The following is an 18,811-nucleotide window of genomic DNA, read 5'->3' on the forward strand; positions in this document are numbered from 1 at the left end:
TGAGGCTCTGGTCAGTTCATTCTTGAATAATCATAGACACAAAAAAAACTACAGGCTGCTCAACGGAAATGCAGGTTGCCCTATGCCCCCAAGGTAAATAACCCAAGCTAAGAGATGAAAGGGGCCTAAGCCTTTATTTAGTCCCGTGGGCCCTAGTTTGGTTTGAGAGCCATAATCCTCATGAAGGACATGGGAGCCAGGCCAGGCATGCCACAGTGCAGGAGATAAACCATCACACAGGTCCAGGGACTGGTTGTTGCTCCATAGCCACAGTGCAGCTGGGCCTGTGGAATGGCTCCATATGAAACTCTACCCCGGACCCAGATTTTAGACTCAGGTGACCTGGAATGCTAAGGATATTTTTGCACCCACATTAAGTAATTGCATTACAGTTTCAGGGTCAGTGACTCTAGGGGAACGAAGCCCGTGTAAGACCCAATTTGAGACTTCTCTGGATGGTTGACAACCATCACCAACTTTCAAGTGTTTTCCCACTGGAGAAAACTAGGGGAGACTATAATAGACATGCTTACTTCATGTGATGCCATCCTTTTATCTTTTGCTGAGATCTGAGCCCATTACATGTAACAGAGAAGGAATAATTTAGCTAACATCTATGCCTCTGAAGGCTCATTCTCATCCTTTCTCAAACCAGTCCTCTGCTGGAATCCTTTCTGGAAAATACCACAAAATGTCAGTGTACTTAACTTCATTACATGAACTTCAACTACATTACATACTATATTATACGTACTCAAAGCATCACAACTAGAAGTGCACAACAATTAAATACAAACAAGTAAAACAAAAATCATGGATGTAATCATACCAAGTGGTTTCTGAGGTTTTAGTATAATTCTCACATGCTGACTATTCTCTTTAGTTGCTAGACCCCTAGCAAAGACAAGATATATAGGAAATAACTTTTTAATTAAGAAAATATGTTATTGCTGTGTTTTTTTTTTAAAGGGAAGCTGTCTCCCTCATCAGTCTTAATGGTGGGACAAAGAATTCTCAGGAGAAAAAGCCAATTGCCACAATTTATAAAAGAACAAACTAAGACCCAGGAAAGTAGAAAAAGAGCTAAAGTATACTGTTAATGGGAAAGCCAGAACAGGAATCAAGGTCCATTTTTAATGCCAAGACCTGTGGTCTTTCCTCTTTATCACAATATTCTTAACAGATTTTAGGACTTAGCAATGCCCTGCACGTAGTGAGCTCTCTACTGTTTACTGAATATTTTTGTTGGAAAAAAAACCACAAAAAACAAATATCCACCTGCAAGGGAAACATTAAGCTGATACACATCAGACCCAAGATACCTTATTTTTGTTACTGTTCTCAATGTCACTACAGAGGTCTCTAGAAAATCCATGTGCCAATTCACAGTTCACTTTCTAGCCACCCTTCTAATTATATATCCAGACGTTAAAAAAAAATTTTAAAACAAACACAAAGCTGTTTTACTTTAGCATTGAGAAAAACACAACATTCCTCCAAGTATCAAGAACGCATTATAGCTTTACCATTTACTACAAGTATTTTGATAATCAACTAAGGAACCTATAAAAATAAAAATAAGAGAAGTTATTCAATACTGTTGTTCCAATTGATTTTAAAAAGAAAAAAGAAAAAAATTACCAGTTTGAGGTGGGAGAGGTTTGGAATCTTCATATATTTTACTTGTAGGCACAATCCATGGCTTTTCAATGGAAGCTACAGCAAAAAGAAATGGAAGTCGCTGAAGATTATTTTTTGAGAGGAGAAAAGGATACAAATAGGTTGCCGGTATGGTTACTTGACTACCAGAAGCTTGCAATTAAAAGCACACACTATTTCAATCAAAAGTTGGGAAATCATTATGCATCCATCCAGAGAGCATTTAGTGATCAGAAAGAGGCCAGAATTTGGTGTCATACTTTCAACATTTTTGAGGACAAAACCTAAATCTATATAGAATTAACATAATGATGACTGTTACTGAAGTTGTAGAAAATGTCATCAAATAAGGGTTTTTTGTTTTTAAATCAATCCCTTGTTTGGTTGAGTTACCCAAATTCATCAGTACGTTGAAGTTTGCTGACATAGGATCCAGTAAACGTGGCCTACACAATTAAGCAATCTGCACCCACATCTTAACACCAGATTTAAGGTGCTGTTATTACCCAAGGTGCCCCCAGGTTTCTCAAAAGGGAAGGGTGTTTTTGCCTGAGGAAATTCTGGAAGCCTTTTCGGAGCTGCAACGAAACATATAAGACATGTTACAACCTGAGTGAGGTACAAGGAACAGAGAAAAGATTTTTCAAAATCCCAAGCTTGCAAAAACAACAAAAAAAGACACAAAAAGGGAAATTATTCATGTCAAGTAAATTGTTGTTAGTCGTATTTCTTATTCTTGTGATTTCAGTGCTGACTACTATAATCAAGCTTCTTGTTCTATTCTTTATAATCGAGCTGCTAGATTTGAAGAATTTGGGTTCTCCATTTCACCTTTACTAAATGACTTTCCTAATTTCTTTAATTATGTGTTTGTGTGCCCTTAGATATATTTCATTTTAACTCAAATCAAGCACTAAACACATCTGAACTAAAAAATGTCCATCTAATGGCTTTTAAAGATAGAATCTCAGTAACTACATGGCTTTATATTTAACCTCCTCCTCCAACAATTTTTGATATTGCACTCATAAATAAATTCTAAGAAACAGTCTACAAAAAAGATCATAAATTTATCTTCTCGGCCAGGATAAACAATGGAGTAAAAAGATATTTAGAAAAAGTATAGAAAATAATTTATTCAGTGACACAGTGATTTTGAGTAAGAAGAATCACATATAATATCAAAATATGACCGCCAAAAAGAAAAACCACGAAAGGATTTGTCATAAAGACTCTTCAGGATCCTAAGTTATAAAATGTTTTCTAACATTTAAGGGCTTGACGTTGGGGAGCTTATGGTTCTATAAAGCATTTGTCCCTTCTTTCCTAAGAGGAGATCAATTTGAATGAATTAGCCTAAGGATTTCTTTAAAGCATGCATTAAATTTCCAAGGTAATAACAAGCTGTAATGTTTAATAATTTTTACCTAGAGTGCTCAGTGACAATTCAAACCTAGGTATTAGAATAGTTTGCGGTGTTTCCGGGGTCCTTTCGCTGAGAACTAAAATAAAGAAGAATTGAGTCAGCAACTCCCTGAGTCAGGATTTGACACTGTGGTTAACACATCATCATGTGAAGCATGCTCATTACACGGGGTGCACCGGGCAGCTGATGCCTTTCATGGGAAAAGCTGGCGCCTCCAGGAAAAGCTTCGCATAGCTGTTAAAATGTGAAGGTATAGGTTCAAAGGGTGTGGTGTGACATGGAAGATCAACATCACACGTACACAAGAAATCACACGCTGCTCCTTTTCTTCAGCAGAAAAGGACAAAGCAAGTTAGATTCTCTTGGACCGAGCACCTGCTAACTTGCATGACATGAAGTTCTTATTAAAAGTCATGACACTTCTGGGGATTCTCCTGAAGTGTCATGCACGTAAGACTCGGGAAGCCTATTGAAACAGAAAACACAGACACAGTGAAGACTTCCAGGTTTCCCCTACCCCTGCAAGATTTGTGGGTTAAAAGACTGGCATTCTGTTTTTTTTTTTCCTATACATCCCAAAAGACTGGTAAAAAGTGTGTGTAGTCAGCATCTAGAATCTAGGGCTGCCTAAAATATGAGTCACCAAAATCAAACACATTGTTAACTCTCTAATGGAATTAGTCCAAGAAACAGGAAGGTTCACTACTGCTAGTAAGAGAGCAGAGGAAATCAAGGAGGTGGGAATGAAGGCATTGGAGTTTCTTTTTGTTTCTATGAGTGTTGGGAATTATTAAAGAAAAAAAAGTTCTTAGAATTACCCAGTGTTTTTTCTGAAAAGTCTAATGCACTAGACACAGTAGGTTTCGTGGTTCTTGGCACTGACTCAGGAGTCACTGGAAGGTAAAAAAAAAAAAAAAAAAAACAACTTGTAAATTAAGATAAAATGATGAAGCAACCAAAGATCATAAGGCACTTTTGGTGTCCAGTTAGAATTAGTAACGGACTCTTATATATACCAATCCTTTTCAAGTCCATGAAGGACTCCCTGGCTTGCCCCAGGCACCTGAGCTGACACTTCTCCCAACCCTTCCTTGCTAAGTTTGGTGCACTTTCGATGTGTTCCAAAAAGCACAGTGAACTGACCACCATGAAAGTACTTACTAATCATAATTTTTTATTTGCCTGCTTTTTTCCTTCTCATTATTTCCAGGGCTTAGCACAACGTCTGGAGTAAGCAAGCATGGGACAAATATCTATTAAATGAATTAATAAATGGGCAAATAAAAGAATGACCCAAGACAAAAAGGTTTATTTTAAACTATTACATTAAATATTTCTCTCTTCCAAACTGCAGTCAACATGCCAAACTTGGAACGGGGTTGAAATTATGTTAAGGATTCAAAAGCTCAACCACAAGGTTGTTCCAAATGCTAAATCAAAGGCAAAGATGAGCTCAGGTAAATAAGAACCAGGATCACTGGGATTCAGAATGAACTGTGAGCTACATGACTCCAGAATTCTGCAGGATAAAGACACAAAATAAACACAATACTTAATAATGAGGTATGGTGTTTGCCGAAGTGTTTCTGAAGTGGAAAACTGTGAATACGGTTTGGCAGAGAACTAAAATTCGTAGACTCTCCCATCAGATACTGTGCTAAGACAATAAAGTATAACTGGGAAAAATTAATACAATGTTTGGGGCAGAAAAGGACTTGGAGTCATCCACTGAGTCATGTCTATGCTTTTCTCAGTATTGACAAATTATATTGAAATTAGAAAAGTTACCCAGGAATTTTATTTGAATAGATTATTCCAGCATCTTAAATAGCTTCTACCTTTGACCCACACCCGTGAAGGTGGGGAATGGAAGGTCCATCTCCCATGTAGGTCGAAGCCTATACTTCTTACTCTGGCAGAAATATTCCTACTTGAATAGGTTTCTTGAAATCATGTTATTTCCCTACCAATATTTATCTTTTCTGGACCAGTTATGAATCCAAGACTTTAGTACAAGGTAAATGTCATGGATATTTCAATTTATGGTAATTTTACAGATGAAAAAATTCACTTTAGATTGGAGATATTTTGCTAAGTGTGGATTTGGGGAAATTCTGGGCAAATGTTTGTTTCACTGGGACTTGGATAAAGTGGTATTGCTCTGGCAAAAACTCTGTGGTTCAGAGAATAACATGTCCCCAGTGGCCTGGACTTGGGCAGTTCATTAGAGAAGAAATGCTTGAATGTTTGTTAGTAACGGCTGATCAACTATGGGGAAAATGTATCCACGTTTATTCTTGAAAGGATTTTTACTGAACTATTATATATTTTCTTTATATTTGGATTGTTAATCTTCCATAATCTTCTATAGATTAAGTGATTCCAGGCTGCCTTCATAGATGTCAAGCTACAGATTTTGGAGGGATAATGGCATTTTGCTAAACTGACCACTTGCAAAAGTGAAGAAATGAAAAATGAACTCATGTCTTCATATAAAAGGAAAGCACCAAAACCACAGTATTACATTTTAGTATAAAAATATTTTAGAATGTTGAGGTGACAATTTTAATTGCGAGTGAAAAGTATATCTTCCATATTACATATGGGTCATAAGATTCAATAGTTCCTTCTGCATCAGTTGGTTTTCCAAATGTTAAATTAAGGACCTACAATCTCTTTGTTTGTGCTTATGATGAAGATTAATTTCCTAATGGCCCCTCACTGAAAAAAGGTGTAAACTTGTCAATCATTTACCATTTCAAAAAATATTTATTCTTTCAAAATTAACAACATAGGGACCGCATTACCTGTTACGGGCCGTGCTGGGATTTTTTCTACTTCTGGTGTTTTAGATTCAGCAGGTAATGCCAACGTTTCATTCTTAGCTAAAAAGTCAGAGAACAAACAATTCACCTCACTTCCTCATAACTCAGTGTCCAAATATAATTCATGAAAACATAATCAAGTAACCTATTATTTCAAGAAATCTATTTTGCTCTTAATTCTTCCCCCCAGGCAGTCAACAAAGTTATTGGGCATTTCAACCAGGGATTCTTCAGAATTCCATCTCCTTAACTCTAGGTAATTCTTTAAGATTTAAATTGGCATTGGAATGAAGAAAAAAATAACAATCCAATACTTGAGATAATTCTCAAGTCATACTGATTCATAAATAGGAGTTTCTGGAAAGCATAGGTTGTATTGCAAATACTCCCTAGAATTTTATATGCAAGTACTCCTAATTAAAAAAAAAAAGAATACATAGAAATTTTCTTCATTATACATAGTAATAAAACAATAGGTTATGACACTAAAATTTGAGAAAAATAAATAAAACACATAGGAAACTAAGATATTTAATAATATTTGTGGCAAAAAATAACAGCTATTTATTTGAGCCACATATTAATACTGATCTTTTGGTCTCTGTGGGAGCTAGCATCAAGAATAAAATAATTTTTCCCCCATGGTTTTAACCTCTTCAGAAAACTATGGAAACTTTCTTCTAAAATTTAAGTATTCTTTTTTAAAGAAAATACATTCTTATACCAGGGATTCCCAATGATTAAGATATTTCTTATTTTAAAAATACATTTAGGATTAACTTGACTCAGCTATGTAGCACCCTGAATCAATGACTTATTTGTAGTATTTTGAAAGTCTAGTGGCATGAATTAGTTAATTCATCCTTGAGATACCCTAATCATGTAACCTTGGAATGATTATAATCAGATGGAATTTTTTCTTTCTTTTTTTTTTTAATTTTTCAATTTTTTTTAGAGTCCTAAGACTACACAGAACTTCTTAGGATTCTCAACTTTGGCTTTAGTGACATTTTGGGCTGGATAATTTTTTGTTGGTTCACGGTGGTGGGAGTGGGGCGGGGGGTGGTTACTGTGTGGTATAGAATGTTTGGCAGCATCTCTGGTCTTTACCCACCGGATTTCATTAGCATTTCCACAATTGTGAAAAACAAAAATGTCTCCAGATATTGCCATTTATCTCCTTGGGGACAAAGGTGCCCTCTGCTGAGAACTACTGATCTAAGTGATTCTCTCAAAGTTCTTTGAGTATCAAAGTTTTAAAAACTTCCTTCTGTAGTTCACATCACTGTTGTAAGGACCATTTTCTTAACAGTTAACATGGGCTACAAATTATTTATTCTGAAGGACTTCAAGACAATTGTAAAGTCATCCCTTTCACAATAATAGAAACAAATCAGTTTCAATCTGTATTATGGAGGTCTACAACAAATTTTTACAGACAGCTGATTGTTTTCAGGAATGATTTAAAGTGCTAGAAATAGAGGTCACAAGTGCTTCCATATTTGCCACATCTAACAATCAAGTGTGTGTTTTGGATTCATGTACACATAAAGTTGCACGGCATTTCTGTACAAAAGAAATGTTAAATACCATTGTTCAAGTTAATTTAGCAGGGCATAAAGAGAGGGACTCTATGAAATAATTTAAAAAGCAGATCCAGTAGAAATTTATAATAAACTCCATTTTTAAAATTTCTGAACTTAACATTTTCTTCTGTTGCTGTGACAGCTTTTGTTTAGAACCACTGTGATTGTGAGCACAGGAAAAAACATTCAGATTCCAGATTTTTATGAACTCTTTTTTATGAAACCTGTTACTTTCAAGGTTTACCATGTAAGGTTTTTTGTTTGTTTGTTTTTTTGGTTTTTGGTTTTTTTTTTTTTTTTTATGTGAGATAAAGGGTTTTTTTAATGCTTTTTTTTTTTCTTTTCTTTTCAGTGTTCTCTTCTCCTTCAAGACACCTTTGTGAATCCTCTCCTTCCTGGGTAATAGCCTATGGTGGTTTCCTTGGCTGGCTAGGACTATTTATCTATTTATTTTAACCTATAGATCTTATTTCAAACAATGCTCTGGATTACCTTGCTTTAGCTCCCTGTATTAAAAACATGCCCTCAGCTGGCAATCACATTAACCTAAAATTAGGCTGTTAGGGGGAAAAAAAAAGGTAAACTACCCTCCTAAGAGACATTTGTATTCTTCGCACATCACTAATACCTTATAAAGGCATAGAGTGTTTCTTAAAATGCCATTTCAGACATCAGAGAAATTGGTAGATAGAAATTTTTGAATGAAAGAGCCTTTATGTCTCTTATCAAGCCATGGGCATTCACCTACATTATGTACAACCATAGTCTTGGCAAGAACACAGTAAAATGCCACCAGAACATGGCCTGAAACCCAGGAAATTCCCTTTCCTCTCTGATTCTTCTCTACCTTTTTTCAACACAGTTGTTTCCTTTCATTTTTGGCAGGCTAAGTCTTGGCTTTGGCAAACCCTTTATATGCCCCTGGGAGGGGTGTGTGTAATACTAGCTTTCTTGTTTATTTCGCTCATTACTCACACCATGTGTTCTTAGAACAAAAGCTATTAATTTCTTGATGTCCCATGATAGGCCCTGTTGGAATGAGGATATTATTTTTAGGATTTACCCCCTCAAGAAAATAGTACATTTCTGAACTGCAGTGTTAAATAACTTCAGGAAACTTTATTTCTCCCTTGGTAGTATAAAGCACTATTTAAGCAATATCTCTTCTCATTAAATACGGTAACCTTAAAATGTAATTTTTAAATGTAGTCTTTTAAGACGGTACATTTGATGGATTTACTGGACATTTTCAAATATACTAGCTGCCAAACTTTTCAATGCACAAGAAATTTGTCATGTATTAAATTTAAGCTGGTGTTTTGCCAGAAAAGTCAAAAATTATATTTACTGTTTGCATACAATTTTTCTTTATTTAAATCACACTTAATCCTGAAGATTTAGTGGATATCAGAAAAATAAAAGCAGAAACAAAACAAAACATATCCACTGTGTAATTCTCTAAAGAAAACAAAAAGACTGAATTGGTATTAAGGCAGCATGTAGAACTTCACAAAAACCAAAAAATTTAGGAAAGATCACACAAGACTAAGGAACAAAAAACATCATCCACTTCAAAATGGACAGCAGTGTTCTGGGAAAAAACTGCTCATTTTCAGCCTCCTTCACAAATTCTGTTTTTTGTGGTTTTGCTGGATGGATTAGGAACCACATCAGTAAGAGATTGGCCAGTTCATTTTTTAACTCCTCCCCAACAAGACTCCCAAACAGGACCAGGACAAGGCATATAGGCTCTGGGCCGAGAACAGGTACGTTTAAGAGTACTGAACACTGGATTCCAAATATAGGTTCACTGCGGAAATTCAATTTGGAAGGTTCCTGGCTCTTAACATGGCATTTAGATGATGCAGAGTTTAGTCACAGAGTTTGACAGCTAAAAGAGAAGTGATCGAGTCTGAGGAACAAATTAAGGAAATTTTGTCTAAAGTCACTTGTCTACATTCTTGGAGGTAACTCACTCTAGGACCAAAAGGTATGAATGTGTCATAATAAAAATATAAGGATGCACAAAATCACAAAGATTGGAAAATATTTTGACATCTTAATAAAATGGTGATATGTAAATTCTGAAAGCTTTTCTAAAATTTGGGGGACTGTTCAGTCTAACAGTTAAGTGCTCTACTACTTACTTAAGGCTTTGTTTTTCCTTCTTTCAGTCAATTCTCAAATTAACAGGAGAATTTAAGAGTTCACTTTTTAAAACTGTTCCAATCTGATTGCCTAGCATCAAACAAGCAAAGGTCAGGAGAAATTAAGTCCTGTTGTGGGCAGGACCTGTGTAACTTACCTATATAGTAAGTGCTAAAGTTCTTTGCTAGTGCATAATTCAGAGAAAATATTCACTTTTTTTAGTTTTGTTCAATTTCTACTACATCATGCCCTCTCCTTCCATATTTACCATTAGCCCAAGTCATTCTCTGGAGACCGTAGAGGGATGGTTCTCAAAGTGTGGTTCCTGGACAAGTGGCTTTAGTATCTCCTGGGTGCTAGTTAGAAAGGCAAACTCTCAGGTCCTACCCCCTAGCTACTGAAACAGTAACTCTGACGGTGCGTCCAGCAGTCTGTGTTCACAAGCCCTTCAGGACTTCTGATGCTCCATCACATTTGAGATACTGTGCTATAGAGACAATCTATAATTGATTCTAAAATGCAGCAACTAATTTACTCCACTGAACACCACAATTATTTCCTGGGCTCCTTTTAAAGGGTTTTGCTGTTTTTTCCCCCTCCAAAGTGTTATTTTTTATGTTTTTAAAACACTGAAATTATATCAAGTTATTTATAGAAGTAGGAGGCAGTATCAATCTCAAGTAAATAATAATTATAACATACCTGACCTCTACAGCAGTTCTCACTGAAAACATCTCATGGCCCCTTGACAGTATAGTACAATAATTTTTTAACAATCACTCTATTTGAAAATTTTACCTAAATAAATGTATTTTGGATAATTTGATAAATGTTCACTTTAAATATAAATACATTTCATATAACTTATAACTTTTTACCTACAAAAGTGATTTGCATAAATACTTGCAACACTCTAATCTCTCTGTCCCTTACTATATTTTTTCCAAATTTTTTTCTCGTGGTAAAATATACATAAGATGCAGTATATCAACCATTTTAAGTGTATACTTCAGTAATATCAAATACATTCATAATGTGTGCAACCATCACCACCATCCATCTCCAGAACTTTTCCTATCTTAAACAGTGAAACTCTGTATCATTACACCTTCTTTATCCATTCATCAGTCGATGGACACTTGGACTGTTTCCATAACTTGGCTATTGTAGATAATGGTGCTATAAACATCACCGTGCATATCCATTCATTTGTTGATGGACACGTGGGTTGCTTCCATGTTTTAGCTATTGTGAATCATGCTGGTATGAACGTAGATGTCCAAATACCTCTTTGATAACCTTTTTTCTAATTCTTTTGGTTATATACCCAGAAGTGGAATTGCTGGATCATGTGGTAATTCTATGCTTAACTTTTTGAGAAATGGTCATACTATGTTCCACAGCAACTGCACCATTTAACATTCCCATCAAAGGTGCACATGCCTTTTCCTTACTTTGTACTTTAAGATGCCCACATAGCTCATTTGCTGTATCCCTTGGATATCCTAGGATTATCGGTACTAGTAGTCAGTCACTGCAAAGTTCACATATACAACACTGCTGCTTACCTAACTGTGTCTTGATTGCATCTGAAATCTCAAGCATTATGGATGTAGGAAGCTTTACGGTGGTTTCATTGAGACCTGGAATAATAAGGTGGACTGCAAGGAAATAAAGTAAGAGGAAGAAAATGCATCATGACATAAAGTAAAGCTCATCATTTAACAAAAACTACAAAATTTAGCAATTATATGGCTTAATCACTTTTAAACCAAACCTAAAATGTCAGAAAAAAATATGACAGTACCTTTTAAATAGTTTTTTTTTTAAATATTCAGAACTAAACTACAAAATCCTGGCTTTTAATCCACAGACTCAAAAATCATAAAATGGTTGTTTGAGATGTGTAGTGAAAAAGAACACCATTATTAATAATAATTTTTTAAGTTTATTTATTTTGAGAGAGAGGAAGAGAGAGAATCCCAAGCAGGTGCTGCACTGTCAGCGCAGTGTCAGATGTGGGACTCCATTTCACAAACTGAGATATGACCCGAGCTGAAATCAAGAGTGAGGCGCTTAATTGACTGAGCCACCCAGGCTCCCTATTATTAATAATACTTTTTAAAAAGCAGCTCAATGCAACAAGGACTCCCTCCCAACTGCAACAACACTCTGAGGCAGGTAGGATGGGTGCCACCATTCCCACCAGGCATGGGCTAGAAATGCTTCTCTAACATACTGTAATAGAGGTAGCAGCTCTTGGCTCCTAGCCTAGAATGGACACAAAGAAGGATGCTAAATATTCAAAGAAAATGAACCAATTTCAATTTAATAGACCTGCTAACAGGTCTAACAGTGTAAAATTCCATAATGGTCCTATTATCAAAAATAGCCTGACTTAATGCAGGTATAGATACCAAGATATACTCACCTAATATTGTTCCTCCAAAGGGAGTCTTATCAGGGGATTTAGTTGAAGCCCTGTGAGTAACATTCTGAATCACTGTTGAAATGAAAAAAGTTAACAGTGTGATGGGAAAAAAATAGTAAGCAGTAAACAGCAGTACTGTGATGTGAAGCAATTTGCATGGGGTAAGCTTAGATATAACTTTTAAATTAGTAAAAAGTAACTCTTTGCACTGGTATACAGCCAACGAAAGGACTGGAAGGCACATCTCACCTTAACACCTACGCCTTTAGGTAATGAAAGGCTGTTACTCTATCATCAAGTGTTCCATTCTAATGAGATGAAATTTCCTTATCACTACTCCCCTGAAACCTACCCAAGTTAAAAAAAAAATAGCACAAAACAGGCAATTAATACAGTAAATTTTAAAAAGTGAAAATGTATGTTCTCAAAGAATCTAGATTATTCCAATACTGACACTGTTTGAGATTACACTTAAGACATGTGTTTTCTTAAAATGATTAATTATTGTAAATGTCTGATCTCTTCTACCAAGAAACTTTCTGGAAATATTGGAGTCATTTTAATAATTTGAAAAACTGAAAGTCAAAACAAAAACAATTGGATAGTGAAATGGAATAAGACATTATAATTCTCAAAAACTGGATGCCTTTACTTTCCTAAAGGGAGCACTAAATCATAGTTTTCGTTTCACTAATCCAAATATCCTATTAATGATTTTCTTCACGTACGCTAACTTAACCCTGAACAAAGCCACACATATTCAACTGTTTTTTTTTTAAAGTTAATACTTGTTATGGTTGCTTTGTCCCTAGTTGTCCAACCAGTGAGACTTGCCAAGACTTGACCTATTGGTATGAAAGCCAAAATTATTAAGTTCTAATTTGCTAGACCATACTGATTTTTTCACACTTTCGCTTTAAAATAGTCAGAAAAAAAGATTTTAATGTTCTATGTTTAGTTATCTCAGTGCAAAAAGTATATTAAAACTAGTTCTAAACTGTTAACTACATTGGAATTAAAATTTACAGAAATAGTTCTAAACACATATCCAGAGCAGACTCATACAAATTACCTTGTTTGATGACTGTTATTGGGATTAGCTTCCTTGGGACATATGCTGGCTGAAAAGAGAAGAGATTTGGCTTTTTAATTAGTGTTAAATTAAAAAATAAATAAATAAAGCAAAGACCTGGAAGTAGCCTGTCTTGTCTACGGTTGCTGGAAATCTTAGTACATGTCTACCTCTATTTTTTTTTAATTTTTATTTATTTTGAGAGAGAAAGGGAGAGAGAGACAGAGAGAGAACTCTCACACACAAACAGAGGAGGGGCAGAGAGAGAACAGAGACAGAATCCCAAGCAGGCTCTGCACTGTCAGCACAGGGCCCCAAGTGGAGCTTGAACTCACCAACTGTGAGACTATGACCTGAGCCGAAATCAAGAGGAGGATGCCTGACTGGGCCACCCAGGAACCCCTATCTACCTTTATTTTATTAGGCTTACTTGGTTTTCCCCATAAATGTCCAAAGACTTGAAAGAAGCAATTTCTTCAGAGCTCCCATTATGTTACTTTACCTTGAAACTGCAATGGAAAGGAACTGAACCATGTGGGTTGACTACTAGTTCATCTATCACTTCATTTGAGATGTGACCCAGCCAGATTCTGCCCTTACATTTCCCCTCAAACAGATGCTAAGCTACATATTATCTTTTAAAACTGCTCAGAATCCATTGTTTGAGTGTACCCAACTGCTGCTGCTATGGGCAATCCAACCACCACGCATCTCCTTGCCCAAGAAAGCAGAGATGGTATTCAGATCCAGAAATTTCTACTTCCAAATCTTGTACTCTTCACCATCCTGCACAGATTTATGCACAAGGACCTCAAACTAGAAAGGCAGGTCCCAATGCATTCTCCCCTCTCCCAAATTGCCTCAGATGTCCTACAGCAAGTCCTGATGCCATGGAGTACCTTGAACTAGAGACAGGTTTAGTGTTACCCTTAAAGTGGAGTAATCACTGGACATAATTGTGAGCCAAGGATAAGACAGCTAATGGATAGACATAGAAACAAAATAAGGAAAGCAAATATATAGGGAAGAATTAGACTAAGTTAAAGGAGTAATCATGAGTGAGCATGATGTTGATTTTTTAATGCTTGATTTAACCTGTATACATAACATAGAGACTCCATGTACCAGATCTGTTAAGAATCCAGAATGTGCTGAATGAGATACTTACCACATAGGTGTTTACACTTGTGAACAACAGAGACTCATTGATGTGCTAACATTTCAGTGAATGATATGCCCATAATAATGAGGGGCCACACAATCAGAAAGAATGAAATCTTGCCATCTGCAACTATGAAGATGGAACTGGAGGGTATTATGCTAAGTGAAATTAGTCAGAGAAAGACAAATCTCATATAACTTCACTAATATGAGGAATATAAGATACAAAGCAGATGAACATAAGGGAAGAGAAACAAAAATAATACAAAAACAGGGAGGGGGACAAAACATAAGAGACTCTTAATTAAAGAGAACAGAGGGTTGCCAGAGGGGTTGTGGGAAGGGGAATGGGCTAAATGGGTAAGGGACATTAAGGAATCTACTCCTGAAATCACTGTTGCACTACATGGTAAATAACTTGGATGTACATTAAAAATAAGTTAATTAAAAAAAAAAGAGGGGCCACAATACCAAACTTACTGTTTGCTATTTTTCTTCTTGTATTAAGGTACTTATGTTTAAAAACCACAAAAAGTAGAAGTTTACTATTGTCAGATTTCTAAAAAATAGTATTTATACCTATGGACCCAGTGCTATAGACTGAATGCTTATGTTCCCCCAAAACTGGTATGTTAAAACTTAACTCCCAAGCGTGATGGTAGTTAGAGAGACCTTTGAGAAATGATTAAGTCATGAGGGATCCAGCCCTCGTGAGTGGGATTAGTGCTCTTATAAAAGAGACTCCAGAGAGGTCCCTCCACCCTTCTACCCAGTGAGGACATAGTGATAAACTGGCTGTCTGTGATCCAGGAAGCAAGCTCTCAGGAGACACCAAATCTGCCAACACCTCGAACTTGAACTTCCCAGGCTCCAGAACTATGGCAATTAAATGTTTGTTTTTTAAGCCACTCAGTCTATGGCATTTTGTTATAGCAGCCCTAATGGACTAACACACACAGTAATTTCCTTCATCACAATCTAGCCTTATCTAATATTGATCTAAGGAATTAAAGATCAATACCTTTACACATAAATTATTACCACTATGTGAAACAACTACATCTTCCAAAAGCAGAAGTCTTATTACATAAACTATGATTCAAATTTTTGACATCTGCTTAACAAAGTAGAAAATATGCATAATATAAATAAATATAAATGTTACAATTATAACCACATTATAACCTCATTTTATAATGAGTATGTACAGACAGATCAGAAAGAAAGATCATAGTTTTTTTTTTTAAAACAGTGGCTATTTCTTATAAATGGATTCATTTCATCTTTTATACTTCTCTTTCTCAGTTTTTTACAAGCATGAATTACATGTTAATTAAGAAAAGTTATTTTGATCAACAGTCTGTTCAATTACTACATCCGGGTCTGTACTACAGAACTCATGTGCTATTGGTAAATAGAGGAATGATTTAAGTATAATTTATATACATTTTTCCCCAGACAAGGGGAAGGAAATAATAGAAATAGAAGTATCACCTTCAGCAGGAGAAGAAAAAAAATTCTCAGCTTTGGTATCACACTGGCAGCAGGATCTCTTTCAGCTTTATCATAAGAAAATTAATTAGGAGACTCGCACACAGGATCCTTTCCCTGAGAGATACAGGCTCTGCCTCGCGTGTCCACCTGTCCTGCTCTAGTGAAAGGGACACGAGCACATGGCCTTTATCATTTGAGAACTTTACTTTTTTAATTTTTTAAAGTTTATTTATTTGAGAGAGAGGTAAACAGCACAAGTGGGGAGAGGCTGAGAGAGGAGAGAGAGAGAATCTCAAGCAGGCTCCATGCTGTCAGCACAGAGCTCGATGTGGGGCTTGAACCCATGAACTGTGAGATCATAATTCAAGCTGAAACCAAGAGTTGAACGCTTAACCGACTGGGGCACCCCTCACTTGAGAACTTTAAATACCAGGTGTGCCAACCTCCAGCCACATGAGAAGCACTTGCTGGAGAGGCCACATTATCCTTCCAGGTACTAAGGATCATTTTCGTTAAAGCTGTTGCTACAGTTCCAAAGGCTTTTTGAAAGCTCCATTTTTTTATTTGTCCTATGAATCCTGCCACTTACAGCACATTTTGCAGAATGTGAAGTTTTTCAGACACATCACAATGCAGCAAAAACACCTACATGTTGCTGTGTTGACTGCTTTCAAATTTCATTATTTCAGTTTTTAGTTCCTTTGCTGTGAATATTTGTTTTGAACAATTTTTGACAAGAACAAATGGAAAATATTCCACTCTTCACGTGAATGGAACAAAGTTTCTCTTTGAGCTCTTGAGTATCTACCAATGTTCCGTTATGATGACATGACTATATGTACAATATGTGCTGCCAAAAAACAAGGAAATAATTTAGCTGCAGGACCCAGTTCTTTCTAGACCTATAATTACTCTCTTGCCTAATCTGCAATCCGAAGATGTACCAAGACTGGACTCATGAGCAAGTAGCTGCCTCTCTATAAGTGGGGTTTGTAGGGGCATCAGGAAAATACTTCTGTCTAAAATGTCTATGCTGAAGGGGCACCTGGGTGGCTCCATCACTTAAGCATCTGACTTTAGCTCAGGTCATGATCTCACAGTTTGTGAGTTTGAGCCCCGCACTGGGCTGTCTGCTCTCAGCACAGAGCCCAATTTGGATCCTCTGTCCCCCTCTCTCTCCGCCCCTCCCCTGCTCACATTTTCTCTTTCTTTCTCTCTTTCTCCCTCCCTCTCTCTCAAAAATAAACATTAAAATGTCTATGCTGAAGGCTCTAAAATTCCCACTAAGAGGTTGACACTGTGAGTCCTTTCCCTGTATCTTTTTATGAAAGTGTAGGAAACAGTCTGTTACCAGGATTCATTGAAAAATGAAATATTGTGATAATTTCCAAGTTAACAGTGTTTAACCAATTACAACCCAATTTTAATCAAACTGTTCTGTGTACAGTGTTTTTGAAAAAGGTACCAGTTCCTTCATTGCCGTCCCAGTTTTGCTCTCAGGCCATGTCCTTGCCGGCTCTCTCTTCTGTGGACCTTTTGTGGACTCCCATTCCTGCCGCAAGCCTCTATCACCGCAGATCTTGTCCTCCCTTCATTAAAAACTCTTTCCTGTGTTTACTGTATGCCTGGATGTAAGCATATTTCCCTCCTGCCCTAAAAGAAATGCAGTATTTCCTTTTTCCTGACTTTCAGGATACCCTGTTCCTAAAGAACCTAGGTTGTACTATATATATATTCTGAGCTGGGGGACTAGTTAAGGGAATTCATTTCTACCATTTTTCTGGGGACCTGATGGCCAAGTATCAGGTGGGGAGACTCTATGGGGAGAGAATGCTGATGTGGTCAACAGCAATGACCTGATGACCAATTCAGCCTGATTTTAAGTCCTGGTTAGGAAAAGCCTATGCATAGCTGGAAATAACCACAGCAGTAACCATATAGGATAAGGGACTTCTTACTCACTCTGCATTATACTAACTTCCTCCTGGTATTATTTTGAAAATTAGCTTTAGTACATGTAGTGACAATGTTGTTCTTTCCAGCCTCTTCTTTTCAAGTTTGGCTATTTGGTGTTTTCGTGGTATCAGAATATTCATTGTAGATTTAACTAGTTTTAGCTCCTGAGATAAAGACAAGTTGCCCATTTGGGGAGTGGCTAATGGTTGCTCAAAGTCAAGCTTCAGTGGTTTAAGCCAAACCACATGAAAAGAACTTGGACCTGTTACACTGTGGTTTTAATTCATTTTTAGGATGTTCTAAAAATTTTTTTTTTCAACGTTTATTTTTGGGACAGAGAGAGACAGAGCATGAACGGGGGAGGGGCAGAGAGAGAGGGAGACACAGAATCGGAAACAGGCTCCAGGCTCTGAGCCATCAGCCCAGAGCCCGACGCGGGGCTCGAACTCACAGACCGTGAGATCGTGACCTGGCTGAAGTCGGACGCTTAACCGACTGCGCCACCCAGGCGCCCCATTTTTAGGATGTTCTAATGAAAGTTAGGAAACACATTGATTTAATCTGATGTCCTACTTGCAAAAGTCTTCATATTTCTGGTCATTTAGGGAGGAATCACATATACACCTTTGATAGTATCATCGGTCTAGATAGAAATTTTTCAGATTTCTGCTTAAGACACCAATTGCCACAGATACCTGATATATTCATTGCATACAATCTTAAGGTGTAAGTGGTGACCACATGGTATTTCTCCCTGTTCACTTTACTTATCTGATAATGGTTACACTCTAAAAATTGTCACAACTTCTCTTTTTGCCAATAATAGACATGGTTTTAAAGATGGGTGGATCTCTGATGGAAAAAAACAGAAGGGTAAAAGATGCCATATACTAGGGGAACACTTATTCTAAAGCGATTTTGATTAAATAATTAAACTTCTATTTTAAAATCTCTATTAAGGGGCACCTGGGTGGCTCAGTTAAACGGCTGACTTAGGCTCAGGCCATGATATCACGGGGTTCCTGAGTTCCAGCCCCCCATCAGGTTCTCTTG

The 18,811-nt window shown here is 36.7% G+C and overlaps 1 protein-coding gene across 41 annotated transcripts in view; it reads right to left on the reverse strand.

The window, feature by feature from the left end:
• ABI3BP (ABI family member 3 binding protein) overlaps positions 1-18,811 on the reverse strand; it is a 264,235-nt gene that overhangs the window by 131,559 nt on the left and 113,865 nt on the right. For 34 of the 41 annotated variants that reach the window (XM_045036832.1, XM_045036829.1, XM_045036834.1 and 31 more), the window contains exons 7-14: positions 13,148-13,196; positions 12,076-12,147; positions 11,213-11,305; positions 5,893-5,970; positions 3,904-3,978; positions 3,087-3,161; positions 2,166-2,237; positions 1,642-1,716 (exon numbers count right to left, since the gene is read on the reverse strand). In XM_045036832.1, coding sequence (XP_044892767.1) covers positions 1,642-1,716; positions 2,166-2,237; positions 3,087-3,161; positions 3,904-3,978; positions 5,893-5,970; positions 11,213-11,305; positions 12,076-12,147; positions 13,148-13,196 — 589 coding nt within the window. The remainder of the gene's footprint in view (positions 1-1,641; positions 1,717-2,165; positions 2,238-3,086; positions 3,162-3,903; positions 3,979-5,892; positions 5,971-11,212; positions 11,306-12,075; positions 12,148-13,147; positions 13,197-18,811) is intronic. The other 7 variants (XM_045036856.1, XM_045036855.1, XM_045036838.1 and 4 more) reach the window with 2 other exon arrangements.

The sequence above is a fragment of the Felis catus genome, chromosome C2, assembly GCF_018350175.1.
Source record: "Felis catus isolate Fca126 chromosome C2, F.catus_Fca126_mat1.0, whole genome shotgun sequence".
Classification (NCBI taxonomy): domain Eukaryota; kingdom Metazoa; phylum Chordata; class Mammalia; order Carnivora; family Felidae; genus Felis; species Felis catus.